The sequence below is a fragment of the Stylophora pistillata genome, chromosome 13, assembly GCF_964205215.1.
Source record: "Stylophora pistillata chromosome 13, jaStyPist1.2, whole genome shotgun sequence".
In the NCBI taxonomy this organism is placed as follows: Eukaryota; Metazoa; Cnidaria; class Anthozoa; order Scleractinia; family Pocilloporidae; genus Stylophora; species Stylophora pistillata.
Window position 1 is genome coordinate 4763343 of NC_142531.1, and position 16658 is coordinate 4780000.

The following is a 16658-nucleotide window of genomic DNA, read 5'->3' on the forward strand; positions in this document are numbered from 1 at the left end:
CAAAAAAAAAAAAGAGAAGAAAAGGTCTCATGGATGATGGGATGGTATCAATGTGTGAACTACCACCTCAGCCAGTTGCAACATTCTTTTAGTCTGAATGATTCTCCCATTTAACCTTTTAAGAGGGATTAACATCTAATTTCCATTACATCACCCCTTAATCAAACGTTCAGGTTACAACAATAAAGGAAATGATCACGAACTTAAAGACACCCTTGTTTGTGTTTGTAAACACCCTACTGTGAACTACTGGATAAAATAGGCTTACCATCACTTTTTAATCAATGCCTTGCAAAAATAGTCTGCACAGTTTTCAAAGCTGTAAACAGTGATCAATTGCACCAAAAAATATAAAAGAACTGATCAGACATAGAAACAGCCATTACGACCTTAGAGGAAACAGCGTTTAAAGCTGCCAAGGGCTAACACTACAACTTACAGTTAAAAATTGTGGAGATTCATAGTGCAAAAACTATGGAACTTAATACCTGACTCATATGGAACTATTCATTCTTTCAAGGTTTTAAAAACACTAGTTGAAAACTTGACTTGTCAGGTTTGATAGAGTCATCATACCCTGTATCTTCAATTAGTTTTAGCTTTCTTCAGTTTATAAAATGTTATATCTAGTGTTATGTAAATAGTTTAAATCTTAATTTTAATTTTACATCATCCTAGTTACTGTAGATGGTATTATCTCTGTCAATTTAGTTCTTTTTACTTTTATTCTCTGTGTTATAGCTGCAAGCTAGCTGGTGAGATTGTTCTCACAGAAGCTAAGTGTATATGCACAATAAAACTTGACTTGAAATTCTCCTAGTCAGCATTCTAGGAATTGTGTATGGAACAGTATGGAAAATAATTATGCATACTGATTTTAGCCAAGGGTTTTAAGGGGTTAACCAGAAGTTTGTGAAATTCTCCTTATCAAGCCAGATGTGTCTTATTGAGCGTTTCCTCTAAGTGAAAAGGTGGGGAGATTTTCAAGCAAATTTGCATACACTTGTTATGAACCTCCCCTACTCCCAAGATTGACTCATTCTTAAATCTCCTCTCCATGTGCAATACATTTCCTCTTAAACTACTTACAGTGTAAGAGAAGTTGGGTCTAACTCAATTGAACTTTTACTAACTAATGGATTTGTTTAATGTCTTAATCAGTTTGAGAAATGTACTGATCATCACATTCAAATTTTACAAAATTTGAAACAAGGAAATGCTGACAATGCAATTCATTGAAGGGTTATTGAATCAAATTTCTTAATGACTGGCATTCCCTCTATCTCCCTACCCTTTTTCTAGTGAGGCGTGAGTAGTCCAGAGGTCAGTGTACGGGACTTTGGGTCAGTTGGCCTGGGGTTCAAGTCCTGGCTGGGCCATGACGTTGTGTCCTTAAGCAAGATGCTTCACTCTCATTGCTTTGTCTTCTCGGATAAGATGTAAAGCCATAGGTCCCATCTCCTGCTGGGTTAGGGGTAGGAGATGTAAAATTTCCCATGCACGAGATTACTGTGTAGTGGATGTCCTCCCCGGGGTGGATGGGTAGGAAGGTGAGATCACTACATGGACTGAAGTGGCTGCCAGAGGTTCTTGATAAAAATGCTGATGTCCGATCTCAACCTTACAATACTGTTAACGTGACTGAATATATCCACATAGAAGTCTGCGCTGTATAAATGTAAAAATGTAAATGTAATGTAATGTAACATTGATACTTGAAAAATCCTTTTCCAAGTAATATTTCTGTTTGTAGTAAGAAGACAAGCCACTCCTTCCTCAAATGTAGAACCAACAGAAAGTATGGTAAGATCTCTGATGATAACTAAATTAAGAAACATTTAATTGATAATACTCATGCCATTTATTGAACCCAAAGCAAAATGTATGACTAAAATGTATGATGAATAAAAAAAAGAGAAACCACATTTACGTTAGCTGAAAGACCTTCCCTAGCACATGCAGAGAATTTGACCTGCTCATTTGTAGTAACCTTAAACTAAAGGAACTAAAGAAAAAATGTGTATTTCCATGAAAATGATACTCAGTGCCTTTTTATGAGGTTTTTTGTGTGAAATTTGACTTGTAAATGAATGTTTAGGTCTCTGTTCAATATTGTGGCTCACAGGTGCATTTCTAATGCAAAACTTACTAAATTTAAGAATCTGGCATGAGCAAAACCAGCAAAAATAATTAGTATACCATTATTATCGATATCGATATGTGAGATAAATAATATTAATAATAACATTTATTGATTTGTATTGTACAAATATAAAGGTAAGGTAATATTATTACCACATCAAACAGTTTAGAGGATTCAATACCTTTACTTCAATCAAATGTAAGTCTACCATACAAGATGAGGACTAAGTTTTTTTACTGCCTTACTCATCCTGGAGAAAGGAACTATTCTAAGTTAAATGCACAGAAAGTAAGCCTTAAATAATAACAATAATGACCAGTTAAACATTTTTCTATAAAGAAATTTCTAAATCACTTTTAATTAATCTTAGTTGGATTATTTTTAACCTATACATTGCTTTCATACATATCTGTTACTTCTGACCTATAGACACAGTAAACAATTCTCAATCTACCAGGAGATCATGTGTCACCAAGTTGATTTTTGTTTTGTTTGTTTTGTTTTAATGACTTTACTGGGTGTGACTAGACCCCGAAGGGTTCGTGCAAACGGAACACAAGGTCCATGCGAGGCACCACCCCTCCCCCCCCAATTCACCCTGGATAGACACTGCACAAAGATAGACCACAACACCGGGCACTATGTGCCCTACTCTTTTCGAGGAGTGTGTGGGTTCTTTAACATCCCACAAATTTGATAGACATCAGGAGTACAGACATTTAATGAGTCTTGAGCAGAAAGAATTTATTACTCATGTGCAAACATGACACATTTAAATTGTTCACTGATGAAATGATGAGGAAAGCTGTCCTTTTTCCATTGCCATGGTCAATCCTCTTGCTCAGCAGCAGCGGCATCAGCAGCAGCAGCAGCGGCACCCACTTGCTGTCCCTCACCCCAGTTGAATCCACCAGGCCTGTCTTCCTCTGGTAGGGGTTGGTAGTTTGGATCCTCAGGGGGTGCATCAAAGATGGCTTTCCTACAAACAATTCAGAAATGAAGAACTGATGTTAGTGAGAAGTGTGGGAGAACAAAAATCTCAGTCCTTTAAGGGGATTCAAAACCCCAATCCAGCTCTCATTCCAGGAAAAAACTTTGTTTGATATACATTTAATCCTATTTACATTCCTAGACATATTTTTCTCCTGGGATATTTTAAAGGCAAGCCACCAAATGTGCAAACAAAGCTAACAGTGTTCTTGGCTTTGTTAGACGGACTGTTGGACCAAAAAACCCAGACTTATTCTCTAAATTGTACAAAAGTCTTGTAAGGCCAATCCTTGAATACAGTTCCCCAGTATGGTCACCACATCTAAAGAAAGACATTGCTACTCAAGAAAAAGTCCAAAGATGAGCTTCCAGATTTGCGCTTGGTGCAACTGCATATGATATGTCGTATGAAGATCAATTGAAATGACTTAAATGGTCATCATTAGAAAAAAGGAGAACTTTATCATCACTCAGTGAATGCTACAAGACAATAAATGGACTGAATTGTGAAAATATAAATAAAAAATATGAGAGTATGTATTTAATCAAAATCATGCAGTATAGGGTGTTTCTAAATATATTTCATACAGGATTCCTGGAGTTCTGAGTATCCTGAACCCCCCTGGTTGCTCTGGAAACACATCTTCCAAGAAATAATACACATGACCCACAGCAATACCTGCAAAAGTAAGAGAAACTTGTCAGCTAAAAAAATGATTGATCCAGAAAATATCAGCTGAACAATGAGTATTTAGGACTCTTACTCGAATGAAGAGAGGGAAGCCAGCAATATGCTTCCAAAATCAGGTTAAAATTGAGTAGCAGCCTTCAGGTATTTCCAAATATGAAAACAGCAATAATGCATTTAGTATTTCTAACTCACTAGGGTCCTTCTACTGCATAGACATCAAACAAAGAGTAATGTGGAAAATTAAAGAAAACCAATTTTTGACAAAAAATTATAAATTAAATCAATTCATCTGCTTTCTAACTGTCCCGGTTAACTTTACGTTAATATTAACTGGAACTGGTTGAAACAACTGATTCATTAACAGAAAACTATGCGTCAATCATACATGAAGACAAGTCAATTATTTTGTAAATTTTATATTTTGAATTTCTCATGGAATTTTCAAAGACATGGAAATATCACAAAACAACTGTGATTTTCACAGTGATCAGTTTGACAAGCTATTTCTTATAAATAAAGGGGGTAAGATTCTAAAGAAACTGTGGTGCTGCATTGGTGGGGGTAACAAGGTAATTTGGTAAAAAGTTGAAATTGTAAATTGGCCACCATGAAGAATTAATAAGAAGCTGACATTTCGAGCGTTAGCCCTTCGTCAGAGCGAATGGAGGAATTGTAGGTAATGTGTGTGGGTTTATATGCAGAAATAAAATACATGCTCCCTAAAAACATACTTGAAATGTTACTGGCACAGAATATCAAAATTCCAAGAAGGAAAGATAAGGAAAATCTAAGTGAAATTACCAATAAGGTCAACCATGACAGAATTTCCCAACATGAGGGAGAAACCAAACAGCACCCAAGGTAAGTAGGGTGCCTTGAAGGTAAGAAGACCAAAGAAGTTCATTCGTATAAAAGGATTTCTCCTGCTCCAGATGTACACTAACATTATGGTAAAAGCCTGACCTAGAAAAACTAAGTTTACAAACAAAGCAATCACCTAATGACAAGGTGTCAAGGAAATATCAAATGAAAGCAAAATGTCTGGAATAGAACACCCTGTTACAAACATATAATGACGTTTTATTATTCGGTCAAATATGCTTATTTCTCACATTAACGCAGTCAATAATTCATATGCTCTTTTCCGAGAAAAGTTCTACAGGTTTGATGTTATATTCATAAAGGATACAGTCATTATAGCTCCACCAAACATGAACATGAAAACAAAATCTGCAGTTCGCCCACGGAATGACCCTTCCTCTAGCATTCTACAGTAGCGATATCTTTCAAGTGTCAAGGAATTTTCATTTATCATAATCATGGCAAAACACTTTTAAACTTGGAACCCATAAGAGCAAGTAGGATCTTGAAAGATTAAGGTCATGAAAATGTAGGAAATGATCATCAAGTGGAGAGGTACATGATTGAGATTCTCCTCATCTCTAATATCAGGGCTCAACGCTAACAGTAGCCAACCAGCCACAGAATAGTAGAAATTCAGTTTTGGCCAGTGGTTTTCAATTTCCACTTGCCAGTTTGGCTAGTAAACTAACTGAAATTGTTGAAACATCTAAGATGTCATTAGCCACTTGGCTAGTGAGTTGAAAAGTTGTATAAGGAGAAGCATGGAGAATATGCTTAATGGCATTATGGTGTAAAGGGTTAATAGCCATTTTTACCCCAATTCAAGGTAATTTTACAATCTGATCGGCCAAGTTGCCTTTGTTGATAAAAGTACAAACAACACTTCTTGCTTCTTTGTATCTTGTAACATGTCACACACTGAAAGAGTCATTTTATTTCACTTTTAATATTTGGCATGAGGAAAGAGTACCATATAACCCCATACATTAATTATGCATTCCACTTCTTTGTCTTTCACGACAAAACTTTTAAAACAAAGTCTACTATTCTGAATGCATAATTAATTTATGGGGTTATATGGTACTCTTGCCCAATATTTTGATAAGAGTACAGACCACCCTACACCACTGGAAATATTTGTTCAAGTATCAATGCATAAGTATTCAACTCAAACCATTTCAGCAGTAACTTAACAAACTTAAAAGAATAAAAGAAAAGGATATGTGAAAATCATGTTGAAGAGGAAATTAAATCCAATCGTTCCAAAAAACATAAAATTAGTTACCAGTCTCCAAAACTGAAATTAAAGCAGAGAAAATAAAACACAATTTTATTTTTCACATCAATATTAATTTCATTACAATCTTAATTTTTCTCTATTTTATATTTTAAATCAAAATTAAAGAGGAGTACACGTCACCTTATCAAGCTCAAAATAACACAAATATGCACATTATTTTCACTGAAAAAATATCATCTTTCAACTAAAAAATACAACTTTTTTTTGGAAATTAAAACGTGTCTCACATTTACGTTGTAATTACACGAAAGAAACGTGAAAAAAGACCCACCTGAAATCTTTGAAATATGAGTTCAGGATTAAAATAAAGCTGGAACGGAGTGATCAGCTCAAGTTGCTATGAACAAACAAAAGCAATATATAGGAAAGGTTATGAAAATCATTCCCCTGCACAGCGAGAAATTTCACCATTCTCTTCCTTGCATGTAAAGAAAAGCGACCGAAACTTTATCTACATGTTTATCCTTACCACTGCAAGTGTTGTTACAACACAAGCAGTTGTATAAGTCCGTGTAACCACGGGCATCTGCATGTATTCTTGTTGAAAAGTTTGGTACGCCATCTTGTCAGGACTTCCTCAAAGACACGTCAGTGATTCCAGACTTCTCCAGTCATTATGAGTTGCGAAATACTGGGACCAAGTCATCACGATTCAACATGGCGGATTCATCGGCGAAAGATAAGCAAGAAAGTTTATTGCCAAACACCGGGCAGTTGCCATTGAGTTCGATCATTCCAGCTATTGAAGAGGCAAGAAAGCAAAGGCCTCCCTTTGTTCCGTCAGTTGAACTCCCAAATGTAATTAGAACTCCACAGGAACTTATGGTGGAAAGAGGCATGGAAAATTGTGCTTTCAAGTCGGTTTTAGCCGGAGTTGTAGGTAGGAAGATGTCTTGCTGTTTGAAAATGCATTTAATCCTTTAACTCCCAGAGGTGATTAACATGTAACTTCTCCCATTTATTACCCATACATTATCCAGCAAACAGAGATGAAAATATTCAAGCTTATCAGGTAGAAGCTGTTGCATTGATCTGACACCAAATTCTCGTAACTTATTTACAAGAAAATGTGTAGCAGTTAGAGGGGAGAATTAACCATCAGATCTTGGGATTCAAAGGGTTAAGCAGTACTATAAGCAATTTAATCAGTCTGTACCACCCTCATAGATAATTGTCTTCTTTCTTTGGGGAATAAAAAATTTTAACTTCTGCATACATCACACAGACTTGGAGATGTTTGAGTTTGGGTCACATTCCACCCCCTTTTTCCACAGTCCTTGCAAATTTGTCTTTTTAGACCCCTTCGACCAAGTCTTTCCCTAAAGTGACAGAGTCATTAAAGTTAAGTTTGGATAGCACGAGGCTTTGAACAAGAGACTTCTTAGTCTCTTGTGATGTCACATTCGTGATCTTCCTGAGAGTGGCTAGCACTTAATAACTTAATGATGTGACCTCATTTTACCTCTGTCCATTTGAGGTCCTCACTAAGCCAAGTTCTTAACAACTTGAATTTCTCTACTCAAATGTATACATTCTTCATGCAGGTTATGGACTTGGTGCTGTCTTTGGTTTGTTCACTGCTGGAATGGATTCTTCCATGCCAAACCCTATGACTGGGGTCCCTGATCAGTCAGCCAAAGCCATTTTACGGGACATGAAGTCGCGTGCAGTGTCATATGGCAAAAATTTTGGTGTAGTCGGTCTGATGTTTTCTGGAACAGAATGCCTAGTTGAATCTGTGAGTGTGCTGAATAATTTCTACTATACTTGAGTGTTGTATCAGGGGTGTCATTAATTAATGTTGTCTGCAGGAGGGCAACTGGTTTTCACAGGTGGGCAAAACTCTTTGAACTGAACTTCTTTATAAGATAAACTTTCCTCCAGACCGTCAAATCAGGTGGGCAAAACTGTCCTCACAACCGGTCAATTTGCCCAGTGCCTGGCCCTTAACGAAACCCCTGTGTATGGAACTTGTGTTTTTAACAAAAGCCTGTGGATAATATTATGGTTTAAAGAGAATAATAACAAATCCTGTGGTGGCCTTCTACAATTGCCGAAGAATAGCGCCAATTCCCTTACTGTAAAATGAGCTGCCTTTCAAAAGGTCATTCCCCCATCCCACCACTCCTTTTTTTTTTCTAAATCCATTAATCCTGTAACACCCAAAATTGATTAACATGTGACTTCTCCCAATAATATCCATATATATATATATATATATATATATATATACACAGCAAACAGATAATGAGAATACTCAAATTTATCAGGTTAAAGTTGTTCTCTAGATCTAACACCAAATTCTTGTAACTAACTTACAAGGAAATGTGTAGCAGTTAGAGGGGAGAATTAACAATCAGATATTGAGAGAGAATGAGTAAATACATTTTGAAAGTAAAGGAAAATTTGTCAGGATGGTTCAAAAACTTTCATGATCCTATATAAAACACAGCCATGTCAATAACATGCAGTCTTTGCTATGCTAGCTTTCTCTTTGACAAAAATTTTACAGTTTCGTGGAAAGAGTGATTGGAAAAATGGCACTCTGTCGGGTGGTATCACAGGAGGTCTCATTGGGCTCAGAGGCAAGTTGTATTGTAATGATTTATTTCATTAGGATATTTAAAGCTTAGGAATATTAGACTAGTACATAGAGTACATCTTCCCTCCAACCCTGGCCAAAGAGATTTAGAAAATACACAAGCAAGTTGAACATTGAGTAGTTTTCAATGTTTTTCTGTAACCAAACAGTAACAGTTTTAATAAGTGACGAGCTTGCATCAGAGGGCCTGTAATGTCCATTTTAATTTGTAATCAATGTTTTTAGATTTCAACATAACTCATGATGGTTTGTTTTACTAATGTTTTTTTTTCTTGTGTGTGTATGTGTAGCTGGTGGTAAAGCAGCTGTGATGGGTGCCCTTGGATTTGCAGCATTTTCCACAGCTATTGATTACTATCTTAGATAACAGAGACTTATAAGGAATGGAAAGAACAAAGCAGAATTGCTGTTGAGATTTCTGATTTCCTTCAGACTTTTCATCTATGATCATTGGAGAGGATTTTGTGATGAGCTATACAGAAAGTGTGCTGTAGCTTCTTTTAAAATGCTTTTGATAAAGGTACATAATTGACTGTGGACTGGAACCATCAATCTTTATGTTATTGGAGATTTCTCATTATGGGCCTTTCTCGTTCACAGAAGTCTCTGTTAGTTTTGTTCATAGAGATATCAGGACCTCACCACCAATAACAGAACTGATGACCATGTGTGACTACAGAAAGAAAACAGAAATGATGATGAAAATATGTGTGGCTTGCACAACAGCTGGTTTACAGGATCACTCCTTTTTTTAGTAACAGTCTCAGTAAACAAAGCTGGGAAGCCTCAGTTAATTCCCAACTTGTTTCCACTTATTCTGATAGAGATCTCTAAAAATGATAAATTCTCAAACAGACATGCTTTGAAAGAATATTTGAAATTAAAAGAATCCCTTTAGCTTTTTTTGTGAAAAGCAAAATAAAGTTGGATAATTTGTATATAAGAGAGGAACAAGATATACTTTTTGTCATTCCCTTTAATCTTTCCATTTACTAGTTTCATTCATGAACACATTGGTACCAGTGTTAATGAAAATGTAATTTATTTCTGGACATATTTAAAGTATAATATTACTTGCAATCTCTTTAAATTTTAGCCCTCTCTAAACTTAAATTTATGACAAATATCAAATTTTCTGGAAAATTGTAATTTTTTAATTGTCTTTGCCATTTAAATGGTTTTTATTCATTTGAAGAAACTTAAAACCTCTTTCAAAATACATGGTGATCATAAGTAACTTGATTAAGTCACAGTGGAATGGCAATATTTCTCAACTCAGGAGATGACGAATTTGCTTTGGAGTATGGGAAGATTAAAAAAATCAGTTTTATAACATAACCAAAGTAAAGTGCGCGCTCTGATTGGTCAATTTAGCGTCCCCCATGTGCCCATGGGTGTACGCTGCTGACGTGAGCAAATGCAAAGACTATTTTTCCGCGCGCGTTTGTTTTCTCTGTTCACGTAAGATTTGTTAAAAAAAAGGGAACTCTTTAGCTACAATGTATCAATGTTATGTTATAAAACAAATGGTAAACACCACAGCGTACACTATTGAGTTATGGATGCACTTGGGAGGTTTTGCTAAGCACTCAAGAAGCTAGAGTCGCTATCGCCTTGAGCGACTCTTACGCTTCTTTCGTGCTTAGCAACCTCCCGCGTGTATCCATAACTCAATAGTGTACGCTGTGGTGTTTACCATTTGTTAAACGTGGGGGGAGGTGAGTGAACACTGTTTGAGAAAAAGAGAAAGTGAAGTCAGTTTTTGTTTCAAATTAACAGAAGTTAAGTTAGTATAAAAATTCGTAAATACAATACAAGTTTTATGAAATCAAGGATTTGAAAGATTGGCATTCTTGTAAGGATATGCTATTTGTTAAAGGTTCAGCTTACTGCAATCTTGATTATAAACTCCCTCATCAGCTATATATTACTAGATTTATTAAATAAATACTAACAGTAGTAATTATTAAGTATCAATAGAGTGGGAACCATGGTGGATAATACATAAGTGAAGGACCCAATAATTTCTCACTGAGAGATGAATAAAACCCAATGTGTGTGAATAAATTGGGTTGCACAATTAATCCTTGCACCTTGAACTTTTTCCTATAGTCATCTAACATGGTGTCCTTCCCATAATTCACACCACATGTATGACTTTTCATATAATTCACCCAATGAGTTGCTTTCTCAGCAACAAAGAGCATTCCAGGAGTGCAGCATGATGGTGTGGGGCCAACAGTGAAGAAATATTTTGACAGATACCTTAATTGCATTAGATGTGGCCTACCAATAAGAAATGCTGCAAGTGTGAAGTAAAATACCACCCATACCCAGGTATTAAAAAAATTGTGAAGTCCAGTAGTTCTATTTTCTCTGGAATACAGTAAATAGTTTATCAAACAAGTTACACAAGTTCCACATAGGCAACCAAAACTGAAAAGTTCAGGGAAGCGTTCTGGTTCCAGACTCCAAAATCCTTGAAGTCTTTCGGGATGATACAGTTTATAAAATAACACATTGTTGGTTTGTAATCGAGAGCCCATCACGCGTTTTTTCTCCACTATATGGTAATATAAAGCCTGAAATAGCTGTGGATGAGGAAAGGCATCATCTTCAACCAAGAGAGAATACCTCGGCCTGGATTTTAGGCTCTCTTCCAGACAAAATGCATAGTCTTGCTTTTCTTTCTCTTTGATATGAACAGCTGGCAAATCTGTCTCTACTGAGTAACGCTGAATATAGTGCACCAAAGAAGAGAAGTTCTTTGCTTCTTCATAAGGCTTTGGATCCACATTGCATATTGACAAACCAACTTTCCATGGTAATTCACTTGTTTCAGGACTGTTTAGAATTTGAAAAAACTGCCACAAAACTTGAGTTAAGAACCTTGGATTATTCCCATCTGGAAGGGAAATGTGCCGAGATGTTGTGATGATCATGACATCAACATCCACATCTTTAACTGTCTTGGTAAAGTTGAATGGATCATTTTGAAGTGTATTCCAAAACTGTGATGCGACAACACTTCGAATTTCATTTTGTTTAATATGGTATGCCATTTCAGTTGTTTTGTTATGGAAAAAGTTCCGATAGTAAAAAGAATACCTGTAGTTTTTAAAAAGAAAAGGGAAAAGACCGAGTAGAGATATGCCATATATTAATAGACTGATCCCGTTAAGCTTGTTGAAACAACATCTGAACAAAGACAGACCCAGGCTTGACATTGCACGGCTTTGGAATCTTTTCACCCTGGAATATGAACAAGAACTTGTAGGGTTACAAGCTACTCATGGGTCAGACATCAGTGTTTCCCTGAAATAATTACCAGAAAAAACCTTTGTTTTATTGACAATTTCATATTAATTTTTTTTATGAATAATTGATAGTGCAAAACATTCACACCGAACACGCATTGTGTGGGGCGTTTTTTAAGGTGTTCAAGGCACGAACTATGGCCTATAAGGACTCCCTTCCTTCCACAGCCATGAAAACAAAAACACAGATTAAAAATAAGGACTTTTGAAACGCCAAAGCACACACTTATCGTAATATAATAAGGTGAATTGTTACCCACTCAACTGTGCTGTGCAACGAACAAGGTTAATTTGATCACAAGACGTATTTAATCTCACGCTTGAATCGAAATCAGTTCTCCCCAACCGAAATATTTTAGGCCTATTTTGACCTGTGTGATACTTTAGAAATCGTAACCCAGCTGGAAGGGAAAAAAAATGAGCTCATCGGAAAGTAATACCACTCACTCCGTAATGTTGTCCTCCAACTAGGACTTCGTTCACATATTTTCGCTGTTCCTTGGGGCCATCGCCTGAATCGAAATTGCGTGATTGAACTTGAAATATGCTTGCTAAAATCAACGATATGTTCAAGAGGAGCCGTCCAGAAAAATCCTTTCAATTTTCATTTTCTCTCACCGCAGTCACTTTCGAACACTTTTAAGTGCCCAGTCTGCTCGCAGTTACACTTAAACGTGTAACTGCGAGCAGACTGGGCACGAGCTATTAACTGATAAGATCCAACCAGCCCAAGAAGGTAGGAAAAATGCGACATTTGCATAAGTTCCTCTCTGAAATTTCAAAGGGTGTCAATTAGTCCGTTGGCGTTTATTTATAAAAATCCCGTAGGAAGGACGAAAACAAAGTTAGTCCCAGCAATCTTAAACGAACTATCATTGATCATTTAGGGATTTTTGACATAGCCAAGAATTCACATCAATGAGTTACAAAATGAATATAATTCTAAGAAACTATTTTTGGTACGTGATATATTCTGGCTGTCCTTCAAGGCACATTGCTTCTGGGTTTGCAATTCTATTGCTGTAAGAACCTCTGAAAAAAAATCAAGTGACGTTTCCTATAGTTAAAGACTATTTACGTAGATAGCCCAAATACGCTGACATAATTTTTGTCTGTTTCTTTTTTCTATATTTTTACAATTCTTTCCTTTTCTTTATTTATTTTGTTGTGATTTGTTTCGTCTTTTAATTTCTTTGTTTGTTCCATCACCCAATCAAGACTGAGCTAGCAGTGCAAGCTATATGCCCATCTTACCTGCTCCAGGAGCAAAACAAAACAGATATACATATTTTTTTTATCTTGCGCACCTGCAGACCAACCATACGAGAAGAAAATACATAAGAGCGGACGGTTTATTTCACTGCCTATTAAAATTAACGACAGAAAAGGCTACTATTGAAAACTAAACGGTATTTTATCTTATCAGCTGAATTTTTCATCAAATAAACACTTTCCATATTTTGCTTCTTATTTATTCAACTTTTACAAACATGATGATAACAGCTGTTTCTTTAGAGAGATTTTGAATCAATTCAAAACAAACAAAAGAATCCAACTCGTTGAAGCTGTGGAGAAACTCTCAAGTTATTATCAATTAGTAAAATGACGTCTTTGTTTCATTCCTTTTTCATTGTTATCTTTTAGATGGCGACACACAGAGCTTCTATATTAATGAAACACCGATTCATCAAATAATTATTTCATAAAGCTCTTATCTATGTAGCTCTATCTCTTAACACAGGTGAAAGCATTTTTTCCCTGCCTGAATGTTGTCCGGCTAAAAACAACAGAATGTACACAATGAGGACAATGAACGACATTTTAAATTTTAATAGCATCGATTAAATGTGATATGTTGTGGTTCAATTTTCCTTTGACTCAAACCTAGTTGATTTTTCTATTTCGTACGTTGTCTTGTAATCGTTATCATCATAGTCTAAAACTAAAAGAAAATAAATACAAAGTGGTCGAGAAAATTTTAAACAAGCAAAAACATAACAAATCAGTTAAAAGACGCGTTACAGAAGCGCAATTTTTATACAGATCGAGAATAGCTCAATTCCAGCGAACTGTATGAATTAAGGATTCGTCCGGTAGGCAAACATGATCACATCTTTGCAGTTCTCTTACAATTTCATCTACCGTGTTATCTTCCATGGTTTTTGACAAAATTTCTGGCGTGTCATCTCCCCAATTTTGAAGTCTAGCACCCCAGTAATGGTTAAGTCTTATCTTACTTTCATCTGCGTCCTCTGAAAAGCCATGCGCTAAGTCGTGGTGATGGACGTGAGAACGTTTTATATGCGAAGTCTTGTAGATAGGTTTAACCAAATCGTTAGCCGGTGCGTGTGTTCTCCGCTTGAGGCGGTCGATAAGTAACGGGCGTTCCTTATCGCTAAATGGTTTACCAAGAAACAAGAAATTTCTCATCGTTATCTGAGAAACACTGGGTTGTTCTCTGGAGAAATTAGCTATGAAACGTTGTATGAAATTGGGTTTGGTGTCTTCCGGACAGAAAGGGTACTCGTCTATATCGATGCTTGCTTGCCAATTTGATTTCTTGCCCCACGTTTTTACGCAATGTTGATAGGCGCTTTCTTGAGTCCCAGTTATTGAGTAGGGAAACGCTTTGTGACTCCAATCTACATATGTGACGAAGCCTTCCTTTACGAGGAATTCTAGCGCGTTCTTTTGTGATTCATTCTTATAAACATAGGCATCGTACACGTAAACATGTTCAAAACCAGCGTATTTTAGGTAATAAAGCCACTGCAGAAGTTCTCTTGTGCTAAGTTTTGCCAAGTCACTGGAGTAAATTCGTACAAGCAAGACTCCGCTGAGAAAATATTTTGAACCGACTGTGTTTGTTTTGTGACACCAACGGTGACAATCATAACGTGTTCCATCTTTTGTAGTATTTTGTACAATAGTCGATCTTAGTTTTATATCGAGACTTGGATTACCGATTAGGCTTGTATTTCTTGACGAAGAATTCTTTATGAGTAGCGATACCGCATGATTAAACTTGCCTCCGACGAAATTCTTTCCTCTGAATTCACTTAGGTGATAAGTGATCATCATGATAAAGGCAGTTAGAGAACACAACCATATGGCCCTAAAATACTTTCGACTGCAAAGTATTTGTAGAAAGCCAACCTCCTGAACTGGACAATACGTTAATTGAAGCTTCATTATTTGCAGTTCAAAGCTTGTCAATAACGTAGTGTAGATCCGATGGAATTACTCAGTGATCCATTCCTCGGAAAGGTTCGTTGATCAAACTAAAACGGCTTTTAAAAACGGCGAGAGAGATGTTGGTTCACCGCTAACATTATGAAGTTTTTTTTGAACGATTCAGCTGTCTGTATATCCTGTATCACATTACTCGCCAGTTATGTGTTTCAAACGTGGACAGTCAGAGTACAGATAGACTCTTTTAACTCAGGATCTAACAAACCAAAAGGGTTATAACACTCTTATTTTTTTTCCGGCATCCAAATTTAGCAGAACCTTCAAATGTAGCTCAGATCGTTTCAAGCTGTCATCAGCTGGATGCAGGCTTCTTCCCGCTAAAATGACACCAACTAACGACGCGCATGTCTATTAAGGTGCTCTGAGGTGACCTTTGGTCAGACGTTTTGCAACTTCCTGAATCACAAAATAAAAGAACATAGAATTAATAGCACTAAATACAAAGAATTCTCCACAATAAAAAGAATTATTCTGGAATTAAAGACAACTTAACAGATTATAGTTGTAACTGCCATGGGCGACTAACTCTCAGCGAGGAAAACTCCAGGACAATTTTTAACACGACTTAAAAAATACTTAATCTCAACAATTGGTGACAGCGGCCGGCATAGATCGAACGAAACGAAACGGTTAAAAATTTGTTGTGATGCTGCCGAGTTACTGCCTAACGGCGAAAAAGCTGCACGACGTGCGATACGATGAAATTCGGCTTGCAAGTTTCACTCGGAAGACGCCTAATGTCCTTGCCACGGTGCAGTCATGGATCTCGGGTTTGAGTGGTAGTTTATCCGAGCAAGTATGAGTAAACAGTATTCGTTGGTGATTTCCTGTGGGCAATCTCTCATCTTATCATCCACGCGCACCTTGTTTCTACCTGCTCGTGATCTCTCCTGGAGCCTGCCCTCTCTGATGTAGCGCGCCACACGCCTCTTGCCGTTGATCGGTTCACTCCGAGCGAGTCCGTGACCACAAGATAATCTTCCTCCTCGTCCTCAAATCCTCTCACGATTCTCTCTCTGTGTTAGAGTAGTATTCGGTTTTTTCGAAGTGACTTAACCGGACGAACTCTACTGAATGTAAATTCAGGCAAAATCGGTGTTCAGTTGAAAATCGCTACTTGCATATTGAATTTAAAAAACACTGTTTGTACAAGTGCATTAATAATTGTCTCATTCATACGATTCATTTGCTAATGAATTGCAAACAGTGTGATAAAAATGTTAATGAATGGTTCATGCACTATATTGTTTGTGTATTGTCTCTAGTGACTTTCAAGATGGTGTAAATGACTTGAATGTTAGCGCAAATGAAAGTATCTTTTTCTCTTTTGTTTGACGAATGACGCATAAGAATGCCAATAATTCAGTCTCGAATGCTGATTATAATGCAAAAATCGTTATTGAATCTTGTTTACACCTAATGATTGTACTTTCACACAATTTTTCGCCTTTAACGTAAATGAATGCATATTTTCTCGTAATGAACAGCAAAAGGTGTAA

General features: G+C 36.6%; 4 protein-coding genes across 5 annotated transcripts in view; 1 reads left to right on the forward strand and 3 right to left on the reverse strand.

Annotated features, from left to right (window-relative positions):
• Positions 1-2230: 2230 nt before the first annotated feature.
• LOC111322643 (derlin-2) lies at positions 2231-6612 on the reverse strand. The gene is made up of 7 exons (XM_088742740.1): positions 6458-6612; positions 6260-6325; positions 5907-5985; positions 5014-5102; positions 4626-4821; positions 3722-3812; positions 2231-3122 (listed from the first exon to the last, which is right to left on the reverse strand). Exons 1-7 carry the CDS (start codon positions 6548-6550, stop codon positions 2972-2974), a joined length of 765 nt encoding a protein of 254 aa, XP_088598866.1. The 5' UTR covers positions 6551-6612; the 3' UTR covers positions 2231-2971.
• A 12-nt stretch (positions 6613-6624) lies between these two features.
• Positions 6625-9533, forward strand: LOC111322644 (mitochondrial import inner membrane translocase subunit Tim22-like). The gene is made up of 4 exons (XM_022925777.2): positions 6625-6868; positions 7533-7726; positions 8501-8573; positions 8881-9533. The coding sequence occupies exons 1-4, from the start codon at positions 6646-6648 to the stop codon at positions 8955-8957; spliced, it is 567 nt and encodes a 188-aa protein (XP_022781512.2). The 5' UTR covers positions 6625-6645; the 3' UTR covers positions 8958-9533.
• Positions 9534-9615: 82 nt separating this feature from the next.
• Positions 9616-12561, reverse strand: LOC111322690 (GPI-N-acetylgalactosamine transferase PGAP4-like). Of its 2 annotated transcripts, none has more exons than XM_022925834.2 (2): positions 12355-12561; positions 9616-11842 (listed from the first exon to the last, which is right to left on the reverse strand). In XM_022925834.2, exon 2 carries the CDS (start codon positions 11815-11817, stop codon positions 10564-10566), a length of 1254 nt encoding a protein of 417 aa, XP_022781569.2. In that variant the 5' UTR covers positions 11818-11842; positions 12355-12561; the 3' UTR covers positions 9616-10563. The 2 variants fall into 2 exon arrangements, with proteins under 2 accessions (XP_022781569.2, XP_022781568.2); XM_022925833.2 differs by having other exon boundaries at positions 9616-11905.
• A 1161-nt stretch (positions 12562-13722) lies between these two features.
• Positions 13723-16658, reverse strand: part of LOC111322636 (uncharacterized) — an 8439-nt gene continuing 5503 nt past the window's right edge. Inside the window, exon 2 of the mRNA XM_022925760.2 lies at positions 13723-15555. Coding sequence (XP_022781495.1) covers positions 13963-15099 — 1137 coding nt within the window. The 5' untranslated portion in view covers positions 15100-15555 and the 3' untranslated portion in view covers positions 13723-13962. The remainder of the gene's footprint in view (positions 15556-16658) is intronic.

Bases quoted from the DNA above. Each gene is read 5' to 3' on its own strand.
- LOC111322643 (XM_088742740.1), bottom strand. From the start codon at position 6,550: ATGGCGTACCAAACTTTTCAACAAGAATACATGCAGATGCCCGTGGTT. The intron at 6,326-6,457 runs GTAAGGATAAAC...GTTTGTTCATAG, and splicing joins TTGTAACAACACTTGCAGTG to CAACTTGAGCTGATCACTCC. The intron at 3,813-4,625 runs GTAATTTCACTT...TTACTTTTGCAG, and splicing joins TGTCATGGTTGACCTTATTG to GTATTGCTGTGGGTCATGTG.
- LOC111322644 (XM_022925777.2), top strand. From the start codon at position 6,646: ATGGCGGATTCATCGGCGAAAGATAAGCAAGAAAGTTTATTGCCAAAC. The intron at 7,727-8,500 runs GTGAGTGTGCTG...AAAATTTTACAG, and splicing joins CAGAATGCCTAGTTGAATCT to TTTCGTGGAAAGAGTGATTG. The intron at 8,574-8,880 runs GCAAGTTGTATT...GTGTATGTGTAG, and splicing joins AGGTCTCATTGGGCTCAGAG to CTGGTGGTAAAGCAGCTGTG.
- LOC111322690 (XM_022925834.2), bottom strand. From the start codon at position 11,817: ATGTCAAGCCTGGGTCTGTCTTTGTTCAGATGTTGTTTCAACAAGCTT.